General features: G+C 46.5%; 8 protein-coding genes across 8 annotated transcripts; 5 read left to right on the forward strand and 3 right to left on the reverse strand.

Moving 5' to 3' along the window:
* Positions 1 to 247: 247 nt before the first annotated feature.
* On the reverse strand, positions 248 to 818 carry TrAtP1_010592 (uncharacterized protein; the record flags this gene model as incomplete). The annotated part of the gene is made up of 2 exons (XM_066114775.1): positions 248 to 654; positions 704 to 818. The coding sequence occupies 2 exons, from the start codon at positions 816 to 818 to the stop codon at positions 248 to 250; spliced, it is 522 nt and encodes a 173-aa protein (XP_065970872.1).
* Positions 819 to 3180: 2362 nt separating this feature from the next.
* TrAtP1_010593 (uncharacterized protein) lies at positions 3181 to 4367 on the forward strand. Its single transcript, XM_066114776.1, has one exon. The coding sequence runs from the start codon at positions 3260 to 3262 to the stop codon at positions 4280 to 4282; it is 1023 nt and encodes a 340-aa protein (XP_065970873.1). The 5' UTR covers positions 3181 to 3259; the 3' UTR covers positions 4283 to 4367.
* A 3367-nt stretch (positions 4368 to 7734) lies between these two features.
* TrAtP1_010594 (uncharacterized protein) lies at positions 7735 to 9558 on the forward strand (the record flags this gene model as incomplete). Its single annotated transcript, XM_014092070.1, has 3 exons — positions 7735 to 8136; positions 8189 to 8587; positions 8644 to 9558. 3 exons carry the CDS (start codon positions 7735 to 7737, stop codon positions 9556 to 9558), a joined length of 1716 nt encoding a protein of 571 aa, XP_013947545.1.
* A 602-nt stretch (positions 9559 to 10160) lies between these two features.
* On the forward strand, positions 10161 to 11388 carry TrAtP1_010595 (uncharacterized protein; the record flags this gene model as incomplete). The annotated part of the gene is made up of 3 exons (XM_014092071.1): positions 10161 to 10697; positions 10764 to 11196; positions 11246 to 11388. 3 exons carry the CDS (start codon positions 10161 to 10163, stop codon positions 11386 to 11388), a joined length of 1113 nt encoding a protein of 370 aa, XP_013947546.1.
* A 235-nt stretch (positions 11389 to 11623) lies between these two features.
* On the forward strand, positions 11624 to 13061 carry TrAtP1_010596 (uncharacterized protein). The gene has a single exon (XM_066114777.1). The coding sequence runs from the start codon at positions 11687 to 11689 to the stop codon at positions 13046 to 13048; it is 1362 nt and encodes a 453-aa protein (XP_065970874.1). The 5' UTR covers positions 11624 to 11686; the 3' UTR covers positions 13049 to 13061.
* Positions 13062 to 13155: 94 nt separating this feature from the next.
* On the reverse strand, positions 13156 to 14128 carry TrAtP1_010597 (uncharacterized protein; the record flags this gene model as incomplete). The annotated part of the gene is made up of 4 exons (XM_014092072.2): positions 13156 to 13227; positions 13295 to 13409; positions 13476 to 14016; positions 14074 to 14128. 4 exons carry the CDS (start codon positions 14126 to 14128, stop codon positions 13156 to 13158), a joined length of 783 nt encoding a protein of 260 aa, XP_013947547.2.
* Positions 14129 to 14891: 763 nt separating this feature from the next.
* TrAtP1_010598 (uncharacterized protein) lies at positions 14892 to 16106 on the forward strand (the record flags this gene model as incomplete). Its single annotated transcript, XM_066114778.1, has 4 exons — positions 14892 to 14965; positions 15052 to 15284; positions 15346 to 15418; positions 15467 to 16106. 4 exons carry the CDS (start codon positions 14892 to 14894, stop codon positions 16104 to 16106), a joined length of 1020 nt encoding a protein of 339 aa, XP_065970875.1.
* Positions 16107 to 17251: 1145 nt separating this feature from the next.
* TrAtP1_010599 (uncharacterized protein) lies at positions 17252 to 18879 on the reverse strand (the record flags this gene model as incomplete). The annotated part of the gene is made up of 6 exons (XM_014092073.2): positions 17252 to 17378; positions 17467 to 17625; positions 17701 to 18311; positions 18419 to 18537; positions 18610 to 18715; positions 18793 to 18879. The coding sequence occupies 6 exons, from the start codon at positions 18877 to 18879 to the stop codon at positions 17252 to 17254; spliced, it is 1209 nt and encodes a 402-aa protein (XP_013947548.1).
* Between the last annotated feature and the right edge of the window lie 99 nt (positions 18880 to 18978).

An 18978-nucleotide genomic window follows, 5' to 3' on the forward strand; every position in this document is an offset into this window, starting at 1 on the left:
GCAGTTGTATGATTTGTCCGTGGTCATCGTTCCACCACGAGGACGGCTTCAGCCAACTAGAGACATGTCCAGCAGCCACCATGTCATTGCTCAAATGCTGCGTTATGTCAAGTATAGCATTGTAAGTGCTCTTTGGGAAAGGGCCACCGAAAGAAAAATTCCTACCAATGAAATCAAAAGATTGGCGAGTGGACATAAGCAAGCTTTGGTGCTAGCGAAAATTGTTGCGCAGCATTGTTTGCAATCTCTATGTTCGGTCGGCATTCGCTGTTGCAGCCGTCTGCTGGCGCCGATCATTGCGTTGATCATTGCGTTGATCCTCGACAACATGGCCGTACAGGCGTCCAAGAGTCAGCTGCTGCATGCAGGCGTTGTAATTGGCCAATTTGCAGATGGCTTTAGCAACGTCGCCTCGTAGTTGTGAAGCCTCCAAAATTGGATACGGAAAGATTGTCCGGAAGTAAGCTATAAGCACACCCAGTAACACAATCGCAAGACGGTAGGGAAAGATAATGAAAGGTGGGTAAACGGCCTCTCCTTGGGCTATCACCTCTTCACTACCAATTTGACGAACCTGCAACTCATTGGATGTCATTACAATGGCTGCGACTTGGGCTACTATGGTTGCCGGGGCAAGCTTCGGAAAGTTGGCTGCTGGATTTAAGAGTCAGGCATGCGTAACACTATTTGTGAGAGTACTCACCAAACAGTCCAATGAGGACAAACCACATCCATAGAAGAACTAGGATGCCCACGGCATGCTTTGCAACAGTATACCAAATGATGTAAGTAGCATGCTGTCTCTCAGTCTCTTTCATTCGCTACAATGCCTGATGAGCAGCTTGCTAGATTGCACGCAGTGCTTTGGTAGTGATCAAGAAACCCCTTGCATCCTGGTCCTGCAGCGTTGTCGCAAGCAGGATCTTCTTGATTATGAGTTCCGACAACTCGTAATCTCAAACCCAACACCGGATGAAGTTTCCTGCTCTCCAGGCCCAGACGAATCTTAGCGTGTTTTGCGCCTTCAATAATAGCGCTTGAAAGTTCAACAGCCTGCACATGCATTCTTTCCTCGATCAGATGCCAATTGCTCGTGTCATGTCCGCTCTCCGACTTTGGCGAAAAAGGTCTGTAGTATGATCTCTCCTGATCCGCAATCGTCTGCCAATGTCTCTCCTCATCAGGATGATGAGACCGCTGCTCAGACAATAAAGGACGGCGCTTCCAACAAGCCCTCTAACATGTTTGTCACAACGCTCAGTGCTAATGCAGGTAGAACCAAGTCTGCTGGCAAGGCTACAAGCTAACTGCACGCAGAACCATCGAGCCAGTCCCAGAGTATTTCCCGCTCAGCGTGTTGCGCACTTGCGCGCGCAGGAACAATGCTCTGAGCAAAATGTTGGACAGATTGGTAGAGTCTTCTAATAGAGGTGACTGATGACTCGAAATCATGGGATTCGTCCGCTCTCCGGCCTGGAGCTGCTCCAAGCCCCGATTGTTCGAGCATAGTCGGTGAAGTGCATGATCTCTTGAAGTCGTGCAAAACGCTCTGAAAGTTCTGCATGATTGAAGTAATTGCTTCAAAAGAAGCCCAAATATCCCTTCTGTATTCTTCTGAGCAAGTTTCGGGAAACAGAATCAAAGCGTTGACCAATCCACCCAGCTTGTCCAACCAGGAAGGCTTCGAAGATGAGACTGACTTCGTCAATGACTGCAGTCATCGTCCTTGCTTGAGCAACTCCTGGAAGTGCTGCAACGGCAAAAACGCCAGCTGAAGCTTGGAAGACCAAGCTCGGAAATCTGGATTTGATTGTGAAAACGCACCATATCCAAAATATGAGGAAGATCGCAGCAACAGCCGACGCAGAAGCACTGTAGGAATCATTGCCTGAATGCGTGTTGTTTCTGGCTTGAATGCTGTACCAACCCCCAAGCAGTATCCAGCAGTATGTGACAGCCAGTGAGATTGCGAATCGCAAGTTGTACTCAAGCAGTCTGGCTCGCGGCAGAAGAGGTTAGACTACGACTGATTCAATTGATGCCAAATACGCGTTGGTTTAGAAGTGATATATCCAAACGGAAGATTGAATGGCACAGATCAGGACAGTCAGCGCAATTGACACTTTGATAGCTCGAGCAGTGGTCTGCCAAATTATCGCTAAGTGTGGGGTCAAGTTCTTGATCTGAAGCCAGAGCCTGGACACGGCAGCCTCGCTGCGTGACAACACAAGACCAGATAATATCTTGTTGATAGCAAATCATATCGTCGGCCTTATGTCGACACGATTGAGATCTTGAGAGTGCAGAAAGATTGCACTGGAGTGGGTAAGCCCAATTTACGCAGTGATCATTGAGGTGAGGGTCATTGTGACTGGCAGACGCACTACATTGGTCCGACTGATAACAAATCCGCTGCTGCTGCTGGTCGATGACGTCTTTGTAACAAGTAGTCCTAAGCCCACAATGATCTGTATAACTTGCTCATAGAGTATTTCAGTGCCGTCAGCCGAATATACCATGAGTTCAATAATTTAGCCACCGACAACCTAACTCTTGGTTGGAGCATATGACCGCGCATTATTGTTAGCAAGCGTTTGGCTCAACACTTTCCCTCTCCGCATATTTACTGTGGCCGAGGTGTCACGGCTGCATATCCCTCAATTGCTTACCAATGAAGACTTCGAAGCGTGTATCCGGCTGGCTACTGGGATGAACGACTTTGTGGTTTGCTCTGCGGCACTGCTTGGTTATTTGACTCTTGTTGAATCCATCTAAAAAGTTCTCTCCCTACCCTGCGAAACGGTGGCTCAAAGTTTGTCTGCCTCTTTTACTGAATGTGTATGGCTTCTAGAACCGTGCGCCACGCGCCGAGCAACATTTCGCTTCTATGTTGCGTGCTTTAACACCCGCCAACACTATGGCTTAACAATTCTACGCTGTAGTTCCGGAAGGGATAGAACACAACGAGGGCCTTCCCAGCACAAGAAAAACCTGCCTGCCTAGTGGAATTCCTGTTTAATACTCGCTGACCCATTTATTAAAGTTCATCTAACCAGTGCATGGTTGATTAGTGGCTGCACAGTGACGTGAACAAAGAGCCGAACTTCCCTTGGAACGGATGTAAGCTTGCTTATTTATTAGCGAAGGACATCTACATATAACCAGATGCGAGAACGTGCCACTACTGGTACTCACAGAACTATTTTCAGACCTTCTCTCATTTCAATTGACTCCAATTCTGACTACAACCTACATTACAATGGCAAGCCTTCCCAAAACCTACAAAGCTGTCGTAATCGACAAAGCCAACGATCCCTTTCGCTTACGAGATGTGAATTTGACAAGGCCTTCTGATACAGAGGTTTTGGTCAAGGTCTTAGCATGTGGAGTTTGTTACACTGATATATCCATTTGTTCTGGCGAACGGGGAGACGTATTCCCGCGCGTTCCCGGCCACGAGCTCGTCGGCGACGTGGTTGATGTGGGTAGTGCGGTGAAAACCTGGAACATTGGTGACCGGGTCGGGGGAGCCTTCCACGCTGGACATGATTCAACTTGTCGTCAATGCCGAAAAGGCCTTGTTCAACAGTGTGAGAATGCGGCAATCAGCGGTTTGCACAGAGATGGAGGATATGCCGAGTTTGTCTTGCTGCGTAGCGAAGCAATCGTGCGTGTTCCAAGGGAAATGGACCCAGCTGAAGTGGCACCACTTCTTTGCGCGGGTGTGACGGTTTTTAATGGCATTCGAAACCAACGTGTGCCGCAAGGAGCCTTGGTGGCAGTTCAAGGCCTGGGTGGCCTTGGCCACCTTGCTGTACAGTACGCTTCCAAGATGGGCTACCAAGTCGTGGTCCTCTCGTCCGGGGATGACAAGGCAGATTTTGCGAAGCGGCTCGGAGCGCGATCTTACATCAACACAAAGTCAGGTGGCGACGTTTCAGCACAACTCAACGACTTGGGCGGCGCAGACCTGATTGTCCAAACAGCGCCAAGCCCCCAGGCGCTGACTGCCCTTATCGGGGGACTTGGTTCCAATGGCATTTTACTAAGCCTGTCTAACGTTGGTCACGTCGACATTGATACAGGTCGACTTATTGCGAAGCAGGCCAGTATCCAAGGATCGCGTACGGGAGGTCCACTTGATTGCGAGGAAGCAATTCAGTTTACGTTGGATCACGACATTCATTGCATGGTTGATCGATACCCATTTGCCGAGGTAGGCAAAGCAGTAGACAGCTTGACTGCCGGAAGGCCAAGATTTCGGAATGTGTTATTAATGTAGATCGGCGCAACGAATAGTCAATGTGCCAGAACCCCGCTTATGTATTTATTAGAAAACACTAAGAGTCAAGCTGGCTCACTTGTCCATTATTTACTTTATCTTCATTGATTGCAGAATCTTTGTGGATTGCTATTTACTCTGCATGCAAACTCATTCGCTTAGTAGATTCCTTGAACCATGTAAGATGTATTTCGGCTCAGAGAGTACGTATATAAATAAATGTCGAATGGTAATTGACCTTCTACAAAGTATAATGTATGGAGACTATATTCCTACTTGGTAAGAACCTTTGGACAGGATAATCGATAATTTGTCAACTATTTCCAGGGTCTTGGTTCCTGTTTGTTGTAAGATTACGAAGATAGTAATTGATAATGTAATTCAGAATCCTGCTGGCCAACAGGCAAAACACAATCTTAAAAGGATAGAGCCGCGGATTAGGCTATTTAAAGAAATGTTTATTGAGCAAGAGCGTAGTTTACAGTTTGAAGAATAAAGTGATACTTTCAAGTCTTTGGTAGCTTAAAGTATTAAAGCAAACAAAGAGGTAAAACAAATAGCTTATAAGATTACCCTTTAAAACTTGTGTTCAGTAAGAAAAATAAAGACACAAGATACCCTCGTTAGCTCTAAGATCTTCTCCGTTCATCAAATACCCTTTATTTGCTTCCACTCAACGTCCAGCATGCCAAACGCAATCACATCATACCATGCACCGTCCGCCCACGCTGCACCTCTCATTTGACCCTCTTCAATAAAACCTATACTTCTGTATAACTTCAGCGCACGCTCATTGAATGCTATAGCTTCGATACCTAATCTATGAACTCCACCCCACAAAAATGCCCAATCTACCGCCCAATTGATTGCTTCTCTCCCGTAACCCTTGTTTTGGTAGTCCTGCGACAAGCAGAGCGCGAGTTCTCCTACTTGATTCCATTTATCCTTCACAGCGATATAACCAATCACCGTTTGCTTCGACTCCGGCGAGGTAGAGGGCAGACAAATTAAAACAGCAAGCAATGTTTTTTCGATAAGAAAGTGAATTATCTTGTCAATATCCTTCTTGGAAACAGGTTTGAGGGCGCCGAACTCGCTAAGGCCTTTAACACTTGGGTCCGAATAAAGATCCATCATGAAGTCTTGGACCTGAGGTGTATCTTCGAACGCTTTATAATTTAGGCGCTCTGACTTGAACATGTCATTGAATCGAGCTACCATGTGATCCATGGATCGGGTTGTACTGTGATGCGAATGGGCCTCCATAGTTGGGGATGAGCCAGTTGATAGGTAAATGCTGTAGTAGGATTGCAGAATTTGAGAGATTGGATAAGATTGGATTCTTGTTGGATCAGCTGGTTTCTCGATAATAAATGCACGACTCTGACAACAGGCAATGTACAGTAAATGTAAGTGCCCAGTGAACCGAGCAGCACCTTGTATTTATGTCCTGACTCATTTCCACCTTCTCTCAGTTGTCTAAGCTATTTCTAGTAAGTTCGAGTCGTCGTCGCTTGAATACTGGGGGTAAATCTTTGATCAACAGGCGCTAGAATAAGAACTGTTATCTTTCACAGCCCTTTGTCGGCACAAGTACCCGGCCGCTAGTGCCATCAAGTAATATTCATACCAGACCTAATAAAAAGCTTACGCAAGATGCAAGGCAACACTTGATGCCTTTAATTCTTGGGGCCCGACTTTCTGGCAACCAGTCTCCATAGACTGGATCTCACAGCCGCGTCGAGAATCTACATGCTTGAGCTGCAATGGAGCACTATGGCGGAAGAACAGGCGTTAGATTAAGTCTATAGAATAAGCCAAAGCCGGGATGTTATTGTGATATAGTATATTGTAAAAAGGTCAATTGAAGAGGTATTTAGTTACTCTTAGAATACATTGCTCTTGAAATGCTAATCTTCAGGCTGCAATGCATTGTATGTTGTTGCTGTACAAGAATTCAAAGCAGGTATTGCTTACTGTTTCATTGACGGAAATAAGCTCATGAAAACCTTGAATAAACAAGAACAATTTATGAAGGTAACACTGAAAGGAATGTTATATATTGGACCAGTAAAGGTCAAAATTTCCTCTTTATATCTCCACAAATTATATATATAAGAAAGTGCTATTAACTTATTATAGCTTTCTTACTTGAATCGTGCCTGGCGGTTGGATTTCTTCCATCTTCCAAGGGACCATCAGAGGCTTTTATACCTGCTGGCTTCCGTACAGGTGGCCTCATCATTGCTCCAGGCGTTGCATCATTGAGTCATAGGCGAAGAACTCTATCTTCGTTGAAATTGAAACCTTATCTTGAACCTTATAAGCGATCTGGCGTTGTTGGCGTCGTTGGACCCAACAAGGCTGAATATGGCGTTTTTTTTTTTTTGGGATATCCTTATCCACCCAGTTATTGAATCAAGGGCTAGGTACAGTCCTCTTTTGCACTGGCCTTTACAGGTCTTTTTGAACTATACAACTGCATTAGAAATAAACCTCGATAGCTTTCTTACTATATTAACTATTGATGGTTTGCTGTTTCTTGTGTATATTGCAACAAATAAAAAACATTTTGACCTAGATTGAAGAAGGACCTGATAAGTTAGTATCTGGTTCTTTTTCTTTGACTATATTGCTATATTGCATGTGTCCCAACTAATGTGTCCTAATATAATAGAAGACTAGGCATTCCACCCTAAGTCAAGAGTCTAGAGGAGCAATTATATTCAGTTACCAATTGCGCCTCCAACTGCATCACCAACAGTACTACCGGGAATAAGTTAGTAGAATCTGGATACACAATGTGTTGCAAACATTACTCTTTTTCCACCTCTTACGAAAGCGCGCCCTGGTAATAGCCAAGTTACTAAACAGTGTCTATCCAATCCTCCCGGCATATTTATTGAACTTCAGATGTATACTATAGGATTGAGCCATCAAAACATCGTAAGAACAGCCTCTAAGATCAGGCGTTAGGTGGACAGTAAACACTGGTTGGCCTGAGATTGTTTGCTAGCTTGCTACGTCAATCTAAAGGTAGAGTCTTTAGGCCTTTCTAGTCTCTGCAACTGTATCAACAATATTTCATGCATCATTTCATTCAAATAAAAAACAACACCATCAGGTTCTGGGTTCACAGTATGCTGGATGTACCCAACTGCTAGGCTTTTCTCTACCATTAGAATTGCTGAAAAGGCAAAAGAAGAAAAGTCAAAGAAAGAGAAGCATAGGAGGAAGAGGTAAAGGAAAAAGAAGGAAAAGAAAAGGAAAAGCCTGCTCTATTAGAAAGCAGCTTTGCTTGCCCCTATAAACGCTTCTAGCGGGCATTTATTTTAGGCATTAGACCTGTATTCTATTTTGCCAAGCCGCAACCCGGTGTAACTAATAGTCCGGAATAACCTCTGTAATAGGAGGTAGGCTCAGGCCTCTTTCTGTCACTCAACTGCTTTACAATGAGTGTACCACTTCGAAGCAAACAGGGCTGCTGGACTTGCAAACTACGCCGCAAGAAGTGTGATGAGATCCACCCTTTTTGTTCGACATGCGAATCGCTCTCCATCCCGTGCTATGGCTTTGGCCCGCGACCCGAGTGGATGGACAATGGCGTCAACGAGAGAGCAATCATGAGTAACCTAAAAGACATCGTAAAGCACACCTCGAGACGTAAAGTCGGATCACAGCTGCCAAAGCAGCGTGATACAGTTGTCAAGATAGCGCCCAAGCTGTCCGAGAATGATGGCAAAGACTCCTTGTCTGCTCCGGGGCCCAAACTCCTGTATGCGGATAAGCTTCCTTTACCCAGTGATGCGCCATGGCAGGAACTTGGGATTGGCATGCGGCAGGACGAATCTATGGTAAGTACAATTTCCTCTCTACCGCGAGCTGGGGACCCTGATGCCTTAGTAGACACCCGCTTCCTCTGAGCATAATGATCCAACAGTAAGGACCAATTTGTCCATCTCGGCGGACGAGGCTGCTTTGTTGATGCATTTCCTTGACAATATATTCCCTTTACAATGCCCTCTGTTCAAACCAGGAATTCTGGAGGGTGGCCGAGGCTGGCTGCTCAATCTTTTACTCCAAACTAACCCTCTCTACTACGTCGCACTCGCCTTCAGTACATATCATCGCCGTATGATGATGCCCGCTGAGACCGCCCGTCCACTACAGGCCGCCGCTTTGGTTCAGCAGGAAAAACATCTTGGGCTTTGCATCGCGTTAATGAACAAGTCTGCCCAGAGATTCTGCGGCGAATGGAAAGGTTTGGGAATCGCGGTCACGGTTATCGAACTGGTGTTCTTCGAGGTAGCTACTTTCTCTCTGCCAATCTCGACGTTCAGCTTTTGACAGCGTTTATCCAGCTCTTCACCGACAACAGCGGTGCATGGCAGACACACCTTCGGGCGCTGTTGGGTATGGGTCTGCAAGCTCACGAGCAACATTACAATGGGCGCCTCCGCCTGACTGAATCAGCGAAACAAATCTTACGCGAAGACCGTCCCGTCTCGCAGAATGAGCCCACGGTCGCGGAAGAGGTAGCGTGTTTTCGGTTTGTAAACGGCACGACGACTTGGCTCGATATCATCTATGCCATCACGACGGGAAAGGCTCCAATTTTGCTGCCTCATCTCTCCAGTATACTCTCTTGCGACTCACAGTTTCAGCTGAGTGACATCATGGGCTGCCAAAATAGCGTCATGCTTCAGATTGGACGCATTGCTGCGCAACATGAGCAAAACATCCTGGTCGGGAGGGAGGGGCCGCTTATGTACGCCGCGATGAACCAGGGCGCGGCTGATATCGTGGTGGAGATCCAGCGTTGTCTTACAGAGGAAGCATTTGTGCGTCTCGACCTTTCGGGACGCAACTCTGCAGGCGTGTCTAGCACGATGCACGACCCAAGGACACTTATCACGCGCATTTTTGCTCAAATGGCGCTCGTCTATCTTCATCTGGTCGTGCATGGCTTCCGGGATCTGGAATTAGTATCAGGTGCAGCCATTTCTGAAGTCATGGAAATACTTCAAAGCCAGATCTCGCAGAGCCTGCTACCTGCTTTAGTCTTGCCGCTGTTTATCATTGGTGCTTCCGCGAGCGAGGGGGACCAGCCGTTCTTCCGCGACGCCTTTTCGCGTCCGCCGTTGCTGGAACCCATGGTTAAGCACCGAGCGAGAATCCTGCCGATTCTTGAAGAAGTTTGGAGAAGGAAGCAGACCTTGCCAGAGTTTGGGTGGAGCGACTGCCTCGAGCTCACCCCTGATATCCTGCTTCTCTGAGCCCCCGATGCTTGACAATTGCTTAGCCAAGGCAGCCACATCCTCTCAGAACACAAAGCCTAGTCTTTCCAGGGCTCGCTGCCTCATAGAAACTCATTCCCGAAAATTTCTTACCTTGCGCGTAGCGTGCCTTGCTGCTCAATATATGAGGTGGATTTATTAAGCCGCAGTCATTCTTGGGATTGGATTGGTTCGCCCAGCGGGTATTCAAATGATTGGACAGTAAATGCAAGGGTACCAAGAACAGTATTGGTTTGGATATCTTGTCTGGGGATCGTCTACCCTCTTCCTGGATTTCTAAGCTGCGCGGTTTCTTTTCTGATTGGTCGGTGGCTGCGGGTATTGTAGTGTCTGCGCGACACCCAGCGATTGGACACAGCTGCGCATTTTCTTCCGATTCGTTGCTTCACAGTATAAGCCATGACAAGCCATCGTGCTCGTCCATTTGCAACAAGATATCAACCATGCAGGCAGGATTCTTTATAAGGGATTCCTTTCTTCCCCTCGCTGCCCCTTCATTATAGCAATTATTGACCATTGTCTTGCATTTCCTTACGGGGAACTACTTTCCGCAAACACAGGCCCTCATCCTTGCATCCCAAATGATGAACATTGTCATCCTCGGAGGCTCATATGCTGGAATTGCCGCCGCCCATCAACTCCTCAAGCAACCTGCAAAGACTGGGGAGCTGAAGGTTACTCTTGTAACCCCAAACACCCATTTCTACTGGAATATCGCAGCACCACGCGGCCTGCTTCCTGGCCAGATTGCCGACGAGCAGCTCTTTCAGTCCATTGCCGATGGGTTTAAGCAATATTCGCCGGACAAGTTTGAACTTGTACTCGCTTCGGCAGAAAGCCTAGACGTCAATGCCAAGAAGGTTGTGGCGACTAGCCCCAGCGAAGGGAGCAAGACAATTACTTACGACGTCCTCATCCTTGCCACTGGCTCCAGTATGAAGGGAGCGGTACCCCTCAAGGGATTGAGCTCGACAGAAGCAACAAGAAATGCTCTCCGCGAGCTCCAGTCCCTAGTGGAAAATTCCAAGACAATTGTCATAGCTGGTGCCGGTGTGACGGGGTGTGAGGTTGCCGGCGAGCTGGGGTATGAGTATAGAAAACAGAAGGAAATCATTCTAGTAAGTAGTAATGCCATTTTCTGCTTCACACCGTCTTCGGCGACATGAACCCCTAACTTCTTGCAGCTCTCCAGCGGGCCTGGAGTGCTCGAGAGTAGCCCGGCAAGTGTATCAAAGCTCGCAGTGAAGGAGCTCACGAACCTGGGCGTCCATGTCAAGCTACAAGAAAAGGTCGCTGCATCCTCTCAACTGCCGGATGGGCGGCATGAACTCACCCTTTCCGGCGGAGATAAGCTAATTACGGACATGTACATTCCTACGTTCGGCCTGACCCCCAACACTTCGTACCTCTCCGCAACATTCCTCGACAACAATGGATTCGTCGTGGTCGACGACTATCTTCAAGTCAAGGGAGCTGGGCCCGTATGGGCTATCGGCGATGTGTCGGCCATGGAAGGATCGCAATACCTGCCAGCCAACAGACAGGCAAGCCATGCCGTCAAGAACATCATTTTAAGCATGAGTGGCAAGCCATTGCTTGCATACAAAGCTTGGCCCTGTAAGACACAATTTCCTATTTACTGGATTCTTTTACTAATTTTCCGTAGTCTCCATGGGCCTCCAAATTGGAAAACAGGCGGGGACGGGTCATCTTGGAAGTTGGAAAATTCCGTCTTTCCTGGTAGTTTTCATGCGGAAGACACTATTCATAGAGAGATTTGCCCCTACGGTCAATGGTTCTTTGTTCTGATCATCAAATTCGTAAAGAAATTTGTTATATTTAACAACTATCTTCGAGTCAAGGGAGCTGCCTGCAAGTAAAAATTATTATAGCAAATGTTAGTAACCAAAGTTTCTGGCCTGTGTATAATAATAATGCAACTCCTAACTCAAGTCAAGGTGGGGCACAGACCGAGTTGGTTATAGGGTAAATAGTGTTTCCGTAAAGCCAAACTCCGCCCCAGGCCAAGTATTTCACCGCTCCAACTAAGGGGTTTTCTCTTTCCTTTCGAGTTACTGCCATCCGCTCTCTGCTGTAAATTCTCGTCATGCATCGACGGTCTAAGCAAACGTCTTGCTTTGCATGCGTTGCATCTAAGCGAGGCTGCGACAAAGTGTTGCCTGTATGCTCCCGCTGTGAGGAGAAGGAGATCACCTGCGAGTATCCTGCGGTACGTCATCGGCGGGGACGACAACTACCGAAATCGAGCCAAGCTGGCATTGCCGACGATGGCCCTCGGGCTGAGGATAGTAGCATTATTGCGAATCAACTTGCAACAACTGACGAGCGTGGGGATATTCATCTTCTTTCTATAAATGGCAATAACTCGACCACGCAACTCCAGAATTCACAAAGCTGTTCAACGTTTACGGGCACAAATCTGCCGTCGCATGCTTCATTCTTGCCTGTCTTTCCTTCACAAATTGCGTTGGATATTGATCTGTCTTCTTCCAACCAGCTTTCACCTCCATATGACAGGCTGAAGTTTTTCCTACTTCCTTCGGCTTGGACAATTGCTTATCATTATGAACCGCCAGCTGCCTATCCTCCTGGCGATGTGCTGTTGAATTTCACTCGGGGTATACAGTCATGGCTTAAACGTTTCTTTCACCAGGGTCATAACCCTTTTATCCATCGACACCTCTATTCTAATACAACCATGCCACTGTGTATGCAAGATGCATTTACTTCCATCTCAATTCAAAATGCGATTGCAAGCAATGAGCATATTATTGACGACATTTTTGCCTCTCAGGTTGGTGACCTTGTCACGAAACAGCCAATTGAAGGTTCAGAGACGTTTTCACTACTATCAACAAGGGATCATATAGCACGCACACAAGCTTTGCTAATTCACCTTCTATTGGCTCTCTTCTCATCTTCAATCCCTCGCCGAGCTAAAGCTGAGGGCTTAATTGCAACGTTGCACCATTGGACGAATCAATTGTGGCAATCAGCAAGCCAGGACGCAAATTTCCATGATGTTATTCAATCCATATCCTCGGTAGATGGTGTCGGATGTGTTTCGATAGATGATCCAGTGTCCGACTTGTACCAAAGTTTTGTGCTATACGAGTCTACTCGTCGCACGTGGATATTAAGTAACTTTGCTACTGGCGTTTACCAAAGTCTCAGGGGTAATTGGGGTACCACCTGTACAGGAGATATATGTATAACTGCACGAGCCGAGTTATGGGATGCGTCTTCGCCAGCGCGCTGGGCTGCTATTGCAAAATCCAAAGACCCTTTGTTTGTCTATAGTTTACACGGTCAGTCTTTACTCAAGGACAGTGTTGCTGCAGAGGAAGTGGATGAATTCATGAGACATCTTTATACAATCATGTGGGGTATTAATAAAGTTGAAGACTGGATTGTACAAAGCGGAGATACAGTATCAATAATATATTAGGGCTGTAAAAGAGAATAATAAAGGTTTTTGTAAAGTCTTGCTATAAAATAAACTGCTGTACAAGGTTGTATAGAGTCATTGGAAGATCAAAGTGACATATATTCCATCTACCATGGTAATTCTGAACCGTCTGGCCCGATGAACTTTCCACGAATATTCTCAAAGGTGGAGCGGTCAACCTGTTGGAAACTGCGTTAGTTCAAATGCACATAGTATCTTTCTAGCTCGCAAAATGAAGTCACTTACAATTTGCTTTATTGCCTGCGCACTCTCCTCGACCGAGATCGCGTGCGCTGAGAGGTCAATTCCAATCTCTTTGGCAGCATCGAATCCCGCTGTCCCCATGTCTGATGCAACCATGCTAGCAACAAATGGATTAGCACGACTTCAGAGCAGATAGAAATATAAATCAATAGGATATACCTACCCAGGATGCTGTGCCCAAATCAACACATCCTCGCTCTCGAGCGCTAGCCACTTGAACAAAAAGTTTGCTAGAGCTTTGCTCGCTCCGTAGCCAGCTAGGGGAAGGATGGTATTCATCGTAGTGAGGCTGCCGCCCGCACTTGAAATGAGCACAAATTTTCCCTTGTTATCTGCTTTGGAGGAGCGCAGGAGAGAAGCCACGGCCTGGAAAAGTTCAAGCGGTCCGTACGCATTGACATTGATAAATTTCTGGAGTTCTGAGACCGGGGTCAAGGTTAGGGGGTCTGACATTCCAGCAATTCCAGCGTTTGCAATAACAACGTCGAGACCATGAACGTCATGAGTCGATCCCAACGACTTGATGCCACTGTTTATAGATTCTGTGGATGAGACATCTAGCTTGATGACAATAAGACTAGACCCAGTGGCTTTTGGAAGGGACTGAAGGGACTCTGCTGTGGGGTGAGACGGGTCGCGGACGGTGGCTACCACAGTAGTATTGGGCACCGCAAGGTATACAGCAACAAGTCCTTTGCCAATACCTGGGGGAGTTAGAATGAATCATATAAGAGTAGAGTATTCAACAGCTTTTTCTTTACCGCGATTAGCACCAGTGATAAGAATGGTGGTATTAGAAGACATAGCTTGTTGCATCTTTGGTATATTAGAAGACCCAAGAACTTAAGGACATATAGAATAGCTTGGTAAATGCTTCGAGTCTGATAAACAAGGAAGGGTTACCTTAAACACTACAACAAATATACAGCCATATATATATATATGTATGTATGTATGGTGCTGTATAATCTCCGCTCAAAGACAGCAAGTTTGTCCCGGAGATTGCAATAGTTCTTTAGCAGGCCTTATTTGTAAGCGATTTTGTAAGTCTGGTAATAATTAATCTGGTTGCTGCTACTTGGAATAGAAATATCAAGTTGTATTGTAGGCCGTGTATATTGCAAGCTGGGGCTAATATGCCAAGCTACTATCTCCTCCGCTGTAGTTCCGCAATTCCTCCGCTAATATACTTACACCAGGTATTGGGAAATATTATTAGCACCAATTGCTGTTTACAGTATGTTTTAATCTTATCTTTGTAATTCTATCCCACTTCTCGGCCCTGGAGGTAATAGACAATATTTCTTGTAATACCTGCATAGCTAGCAAAACTGGCTTTGCTATCTAGCTTTGAATCTCCGCCATCTCCGCCATCTCCGCCATCTCCACAAACTCTTCGATAGCAGGTTTAGTTACCCACGCCAGTCTATCAATAGAGCAGTAGCTGGCGGCAGCTGTCTACTAAAATTTCCAAGTCAATTCATCCGCCTTTAAATAGAGAGATAATACACTTACTACCCAACTTCAAGCCAACTTTTATGTCGCGCATATTAAAGCAAGGATCCTGATACTTATCGTTATGACAACATTTTGGGATCCTCTTCGGGAGATGCCCAAGCTTCAAGGCAAGATTGCTGTTGTAACCGGAGCAAGGTAAGTCCAAATGGTTGCCCTGCCTCCCAACACATCAGCAAACATAAAAAGTATCTATCGGAAGCTAACAGTAAATTGGCTTGTAGTAGTGGGATAGGTCTCGAAATGGTCGGATTTCTCGCTATTAAAGGAGCGAAAGTGTATTGTACAACACGATCTGAGGACAAGGCCAAAACGGCACGGGATGTGCTACAAGCCAAATACCCTGAGATTGACCAAGAAAAGGTCAAATGGCTATTGTTAGATTTATCAGATTTACAATCTATCACTGACGCTGCCGATGAATTGAAGAACAGTGAAACAAAGCTGGACATATTGAGTACACTCCAAGGTTCTACCTGTCATAATTCAATGTACTCCTAACACTATTGCCTCTCTAGTCAATAACGCTGCAGCTGCAACAACGTCTCATAATCTTGTGGCTGGTAGGTGGGAGTGGCATATGGCAGTCAAGTATGTTTTCCTTCCAGAGCAGACTCACTGGTTTATTGACGTTATTAGCTTCATTGGGCCGTTTCTTTTCGTTAACCGTGTTTTGCCTCTGCTCAAAAAGGCGACAAACGACTCAAACCCCGATGCCAGAATTGTAACTCTCAGTTCTATTGCCCACTCCAATATGCTCCCCCACAACTTCGAGTTCCAGTTTGACTCACCTTTGTGTCTTACAAATCCGGTTATATCATACCCTTGGCAATGGCGTTACATTGGAAGGTTCGTTTTCGGCTTTGATATGATCCGCTATGCAGTTTCCAAGGCCGCAGTTGTTATGTTTGCAAAAGGTTTGCAGAGCCGGCTAGATGCAGGGGGACTACCGATTCTGTCTCTTTCAGTACATCCCGGTGAGGTTGCTACGGAAGGTGTTATGGCAATTAATAACGTATTCATCAAAGCAATCGCCCGTCTAACCTTTCTCACCTCGCAACAAGGTGCCGCAACACCGCTATTTGCAGCAACTGCGAATAAAATCAGACAGGGCCAGGACAATTACAGAGGAAAGTTCCTTACGCCATATGGTAAAATTCAGGCGCCGCATCCAGTTGTGGAGGATCCAAAACAGCTGCAAGGACTGTGGGAGCACACAACTAAGGAGGTGAATAAACAGCTTATGGCTCTTGGGCTCCCTCCTTTGGATGGTTGGTAATTCACGACAGAAGTTTTTGGCCAATGCGGCGGGAGAGGGAGTGGGAACGACAGTGTTAATTTTCCTATTCGCTTTAATAGCTATATATATCTATTGATACATAGGCATTGTTCTTGCTTTGCTCTCCTAATTGTGCTTGTCCTTCACTCTTATTACCGTTAATACCAAAGTCCTAATCCAAGGACCTAATCCACTGTCAATTGTACCTGTAAATTGCCACTTTGTACTTGTTTGTTTGTTTTACTATTAATGTCTACTAAACAAAAATTGGCCCGAGACTGTCTGCCAGCTTGCTACATCTATATAAAGGCCGAGCTCTTTCGCTCTTCTAGCCTCTGGAGCTGCCTCAACAATATCTGACCCATCACTTAATTCAAATAAATAACAATACTACAAAGCTCCACGCTCACAGGGTCTAGGATGTGCTCAACTGCTAGGCTTTTCTCTGCTATAATGAGTGCTCCAAGCATTCTTGCCACGGCCGCCCCGTCGACGAAGATGCTCAATTGCCGCAATTAGATCGTCGCATGGCTGGAGTTACAGTTTTCGTTGAAAATGGAGTATAGGAGGATGCCATTGTGGAGCTGGGACGCGGAGATACCGCTGCCCCCTTGAACTTTTGGTAAATTCGCAATGTAATACCAGCTGTAGCACATATTTGAACTAACAATGGCTTTACAACACGCAATAGTCTCTGGCTTTGCGCTCCGTTAACTACATGCGCCTGTTCCTATACCCCACCCCTTCAGGGTTGTATTTCTTTGGCTTTATTGCTATTCCCATTGATGAATAAAGTAGGCTGCGGATAGGGTAGCATCTATTCTAGATTTGTCTCGAAGCTCATAAACTATAAAGTCATTAGTGTCATCAGCCAATATACTAGCTGTCCCCTCTTTTACAGAAGACAGAGTCGGGGTTAGGAAGGGGTAATGTGTTTCGATTCGACAAGTGACACTTTTAATCTAGTCTTTTTTTTTGTTTCCTAGATTTATGCGTAGGTGTATCTTTATAACCCAATCGCTATAATATCTCTTAGATACCGTATGTAACAATTGCATTGACGCGATTCCTATTAGTACTGCAAGGTAGCATCCGCAGCTTTCTATAGTCGTCCATTTGCTGGTAAAGAACAAGGTTTCCCAATATTAGTCCGAGCTTGAATACACTTGGAAATGAGCGCCAGTAACAAACGGATCTGAACGCGGATCATACTGCTCGACGCCTTCAATAGGTGCATACTTGTGAATAAGGTAGCACATGTTATTATAGGCTCTGCAAAAGAATTATAAGCAAGTTGTTATGACCCCATGTAGACACACTATAGCTGTCGGGATGAAGTTGGAAGGGCGAGTCAACTTACGTCTTTCTTCTGATACTTCCAGGCCGCATCGCTGAGTAGTTAATGGCGACCTTGATGCTGTACAGTCTGTTCCTGTCATCAAACTCCTCGACAGGCTCCGCAGCTGGAAAGCGCCTCAGATAGTGAGCCATATAAGTCTTTGAGCGAAAGAAGGTGTTCCTAGAAAGGTCTTTGTAAGAAAGCTGCCCATTTAACATGGCAATAAGAGCGCCTGGGTGGAGTGGAACAACGCACAATTCACTTCTCCAATTTCCGAATTCCATCTCGTTGTGCGCAAAGTAGGAGCTGGCGTCATAAATAACGCTGTCGCCCGTCTCCATATCGATGCCTCGATTTCCCTCCCACAAGTCGCCATGGATCAGGCACGGCTTCACAGGCTCATCAGTGCCACTCTGGCGCAGATTGCCCAGCAGTCGCGGAATCACGGCGTCACCCATCTGGCGGACAGCGAGCTCGAGTTCGGGCCAAGGCTCGTTTACTTCAGCGTCGAGGCTGCAGGCATGCAGGAAGAGGTTGCGGAAGAAGTCGACCCATTTGCTCTCCCAAGTGACACGGTGTGGGATGTTGCCGTCGTAGGTTGTGACAGGGAAGCCGAATTTGCCGGTAGGTGACTGGCTGTTCTTGTGCAGCTCAGCAAGATTGCCCATCAGGTCATCAGGGTCGGGTGCAGTCGTCACGTCCATGTCGATGAACTGAGAGAGGTAGAAGTAGGTGTCTGGGCTTTGAACTTTATAACGTCCGTAGCCATATGGTGTGGGAATGAAGTCGGGCATGACGCTGTAAATCATCTTGGAAGATACGTGCTCGCCTCCAAGCATCAGACGACCATGCTCTCCGTAAGCAACCTAGACACAAAGATATTCGCAGAGTCAGTTGCGAAACGCAAAGTAGTTTAGCAGTGGATGCTAGGAGATGGAGGTTTAATGGTCCTGACTCGGCTCGCCTTTCATACCTTGAGAAAGAAGCGCTGGATGGACCCGTCGGCTTTCTGAGCCGTTACTCTCCCAGTCACGGTCCACGCACTGGTGCCGAAACTCTCGACTGAGGTGAAGGTAACATCCTTGGGCAAGGCTGAATGCGAGGTGTCAGCGATGGCTTGTCTACTTTGGTAGCATTCAGTGGGAAAAAGAAATGTAATTGTACCTTCGATGACTGCCTCATCGAATGGGAACACTCCATCGAGTTGGGACAGAATATTCTGAATCAACGGAGCTTGGATAATCCCCTCTGTTCGATTTTGTAACCCAGACTTGCGAATCAAAAAATGTGTGAGCATTGGATTGTCCGGACGGATCGGTGGCAGAGATGGACTGTTGCAGAGTTTACCTCGACTTCATATTGGTCCAGCACGGCGCGCTCAGCAAGTCCCGAGTCCTGCACGGCATTGGGCTGTTCCACGATGGAGGATGCCATTCTATCAGTTGACACAAAGATCCAAGATGGCTTGGGGTTCTTCCCAGACTGATAAGAGAGGACTTGGCTCAGGACTATTAATTCCGCGGGACATGCCTA

This window comes from Trichoderma atroviride, chromosome 6 (genome assembly GCF_020647795.1).
Source record: "Trichoderma atroviride chromosome 6, complete sequence".
In the NCBI taxonomy this organism is placed as follows: domain Eukaryota; kingdom Fungi; phylum Ascomycota; class Sordariomycetes; order Hypocreales; family Hypocreaceae; genus Trichoderma; species Trichoderma atroviride.

Excerpts from the sequence above, each read along its gene's own strand:
- TrAtP1_010596 (XM_066114777.1), top strand. The coding sequence starts at position 11,687 with ATGCATCGACGGTCTAAGCAAACGTCTTGCTTTGCATGCGTTGCATCT.
- TrAtP1_010593 (XM_066114776.1), top strand. The coding sequence starts at position 3,260 with ATGGCAAGCCTTCCCAAAACCTACAAAGCTGTCGTAATCGACAAAGCC.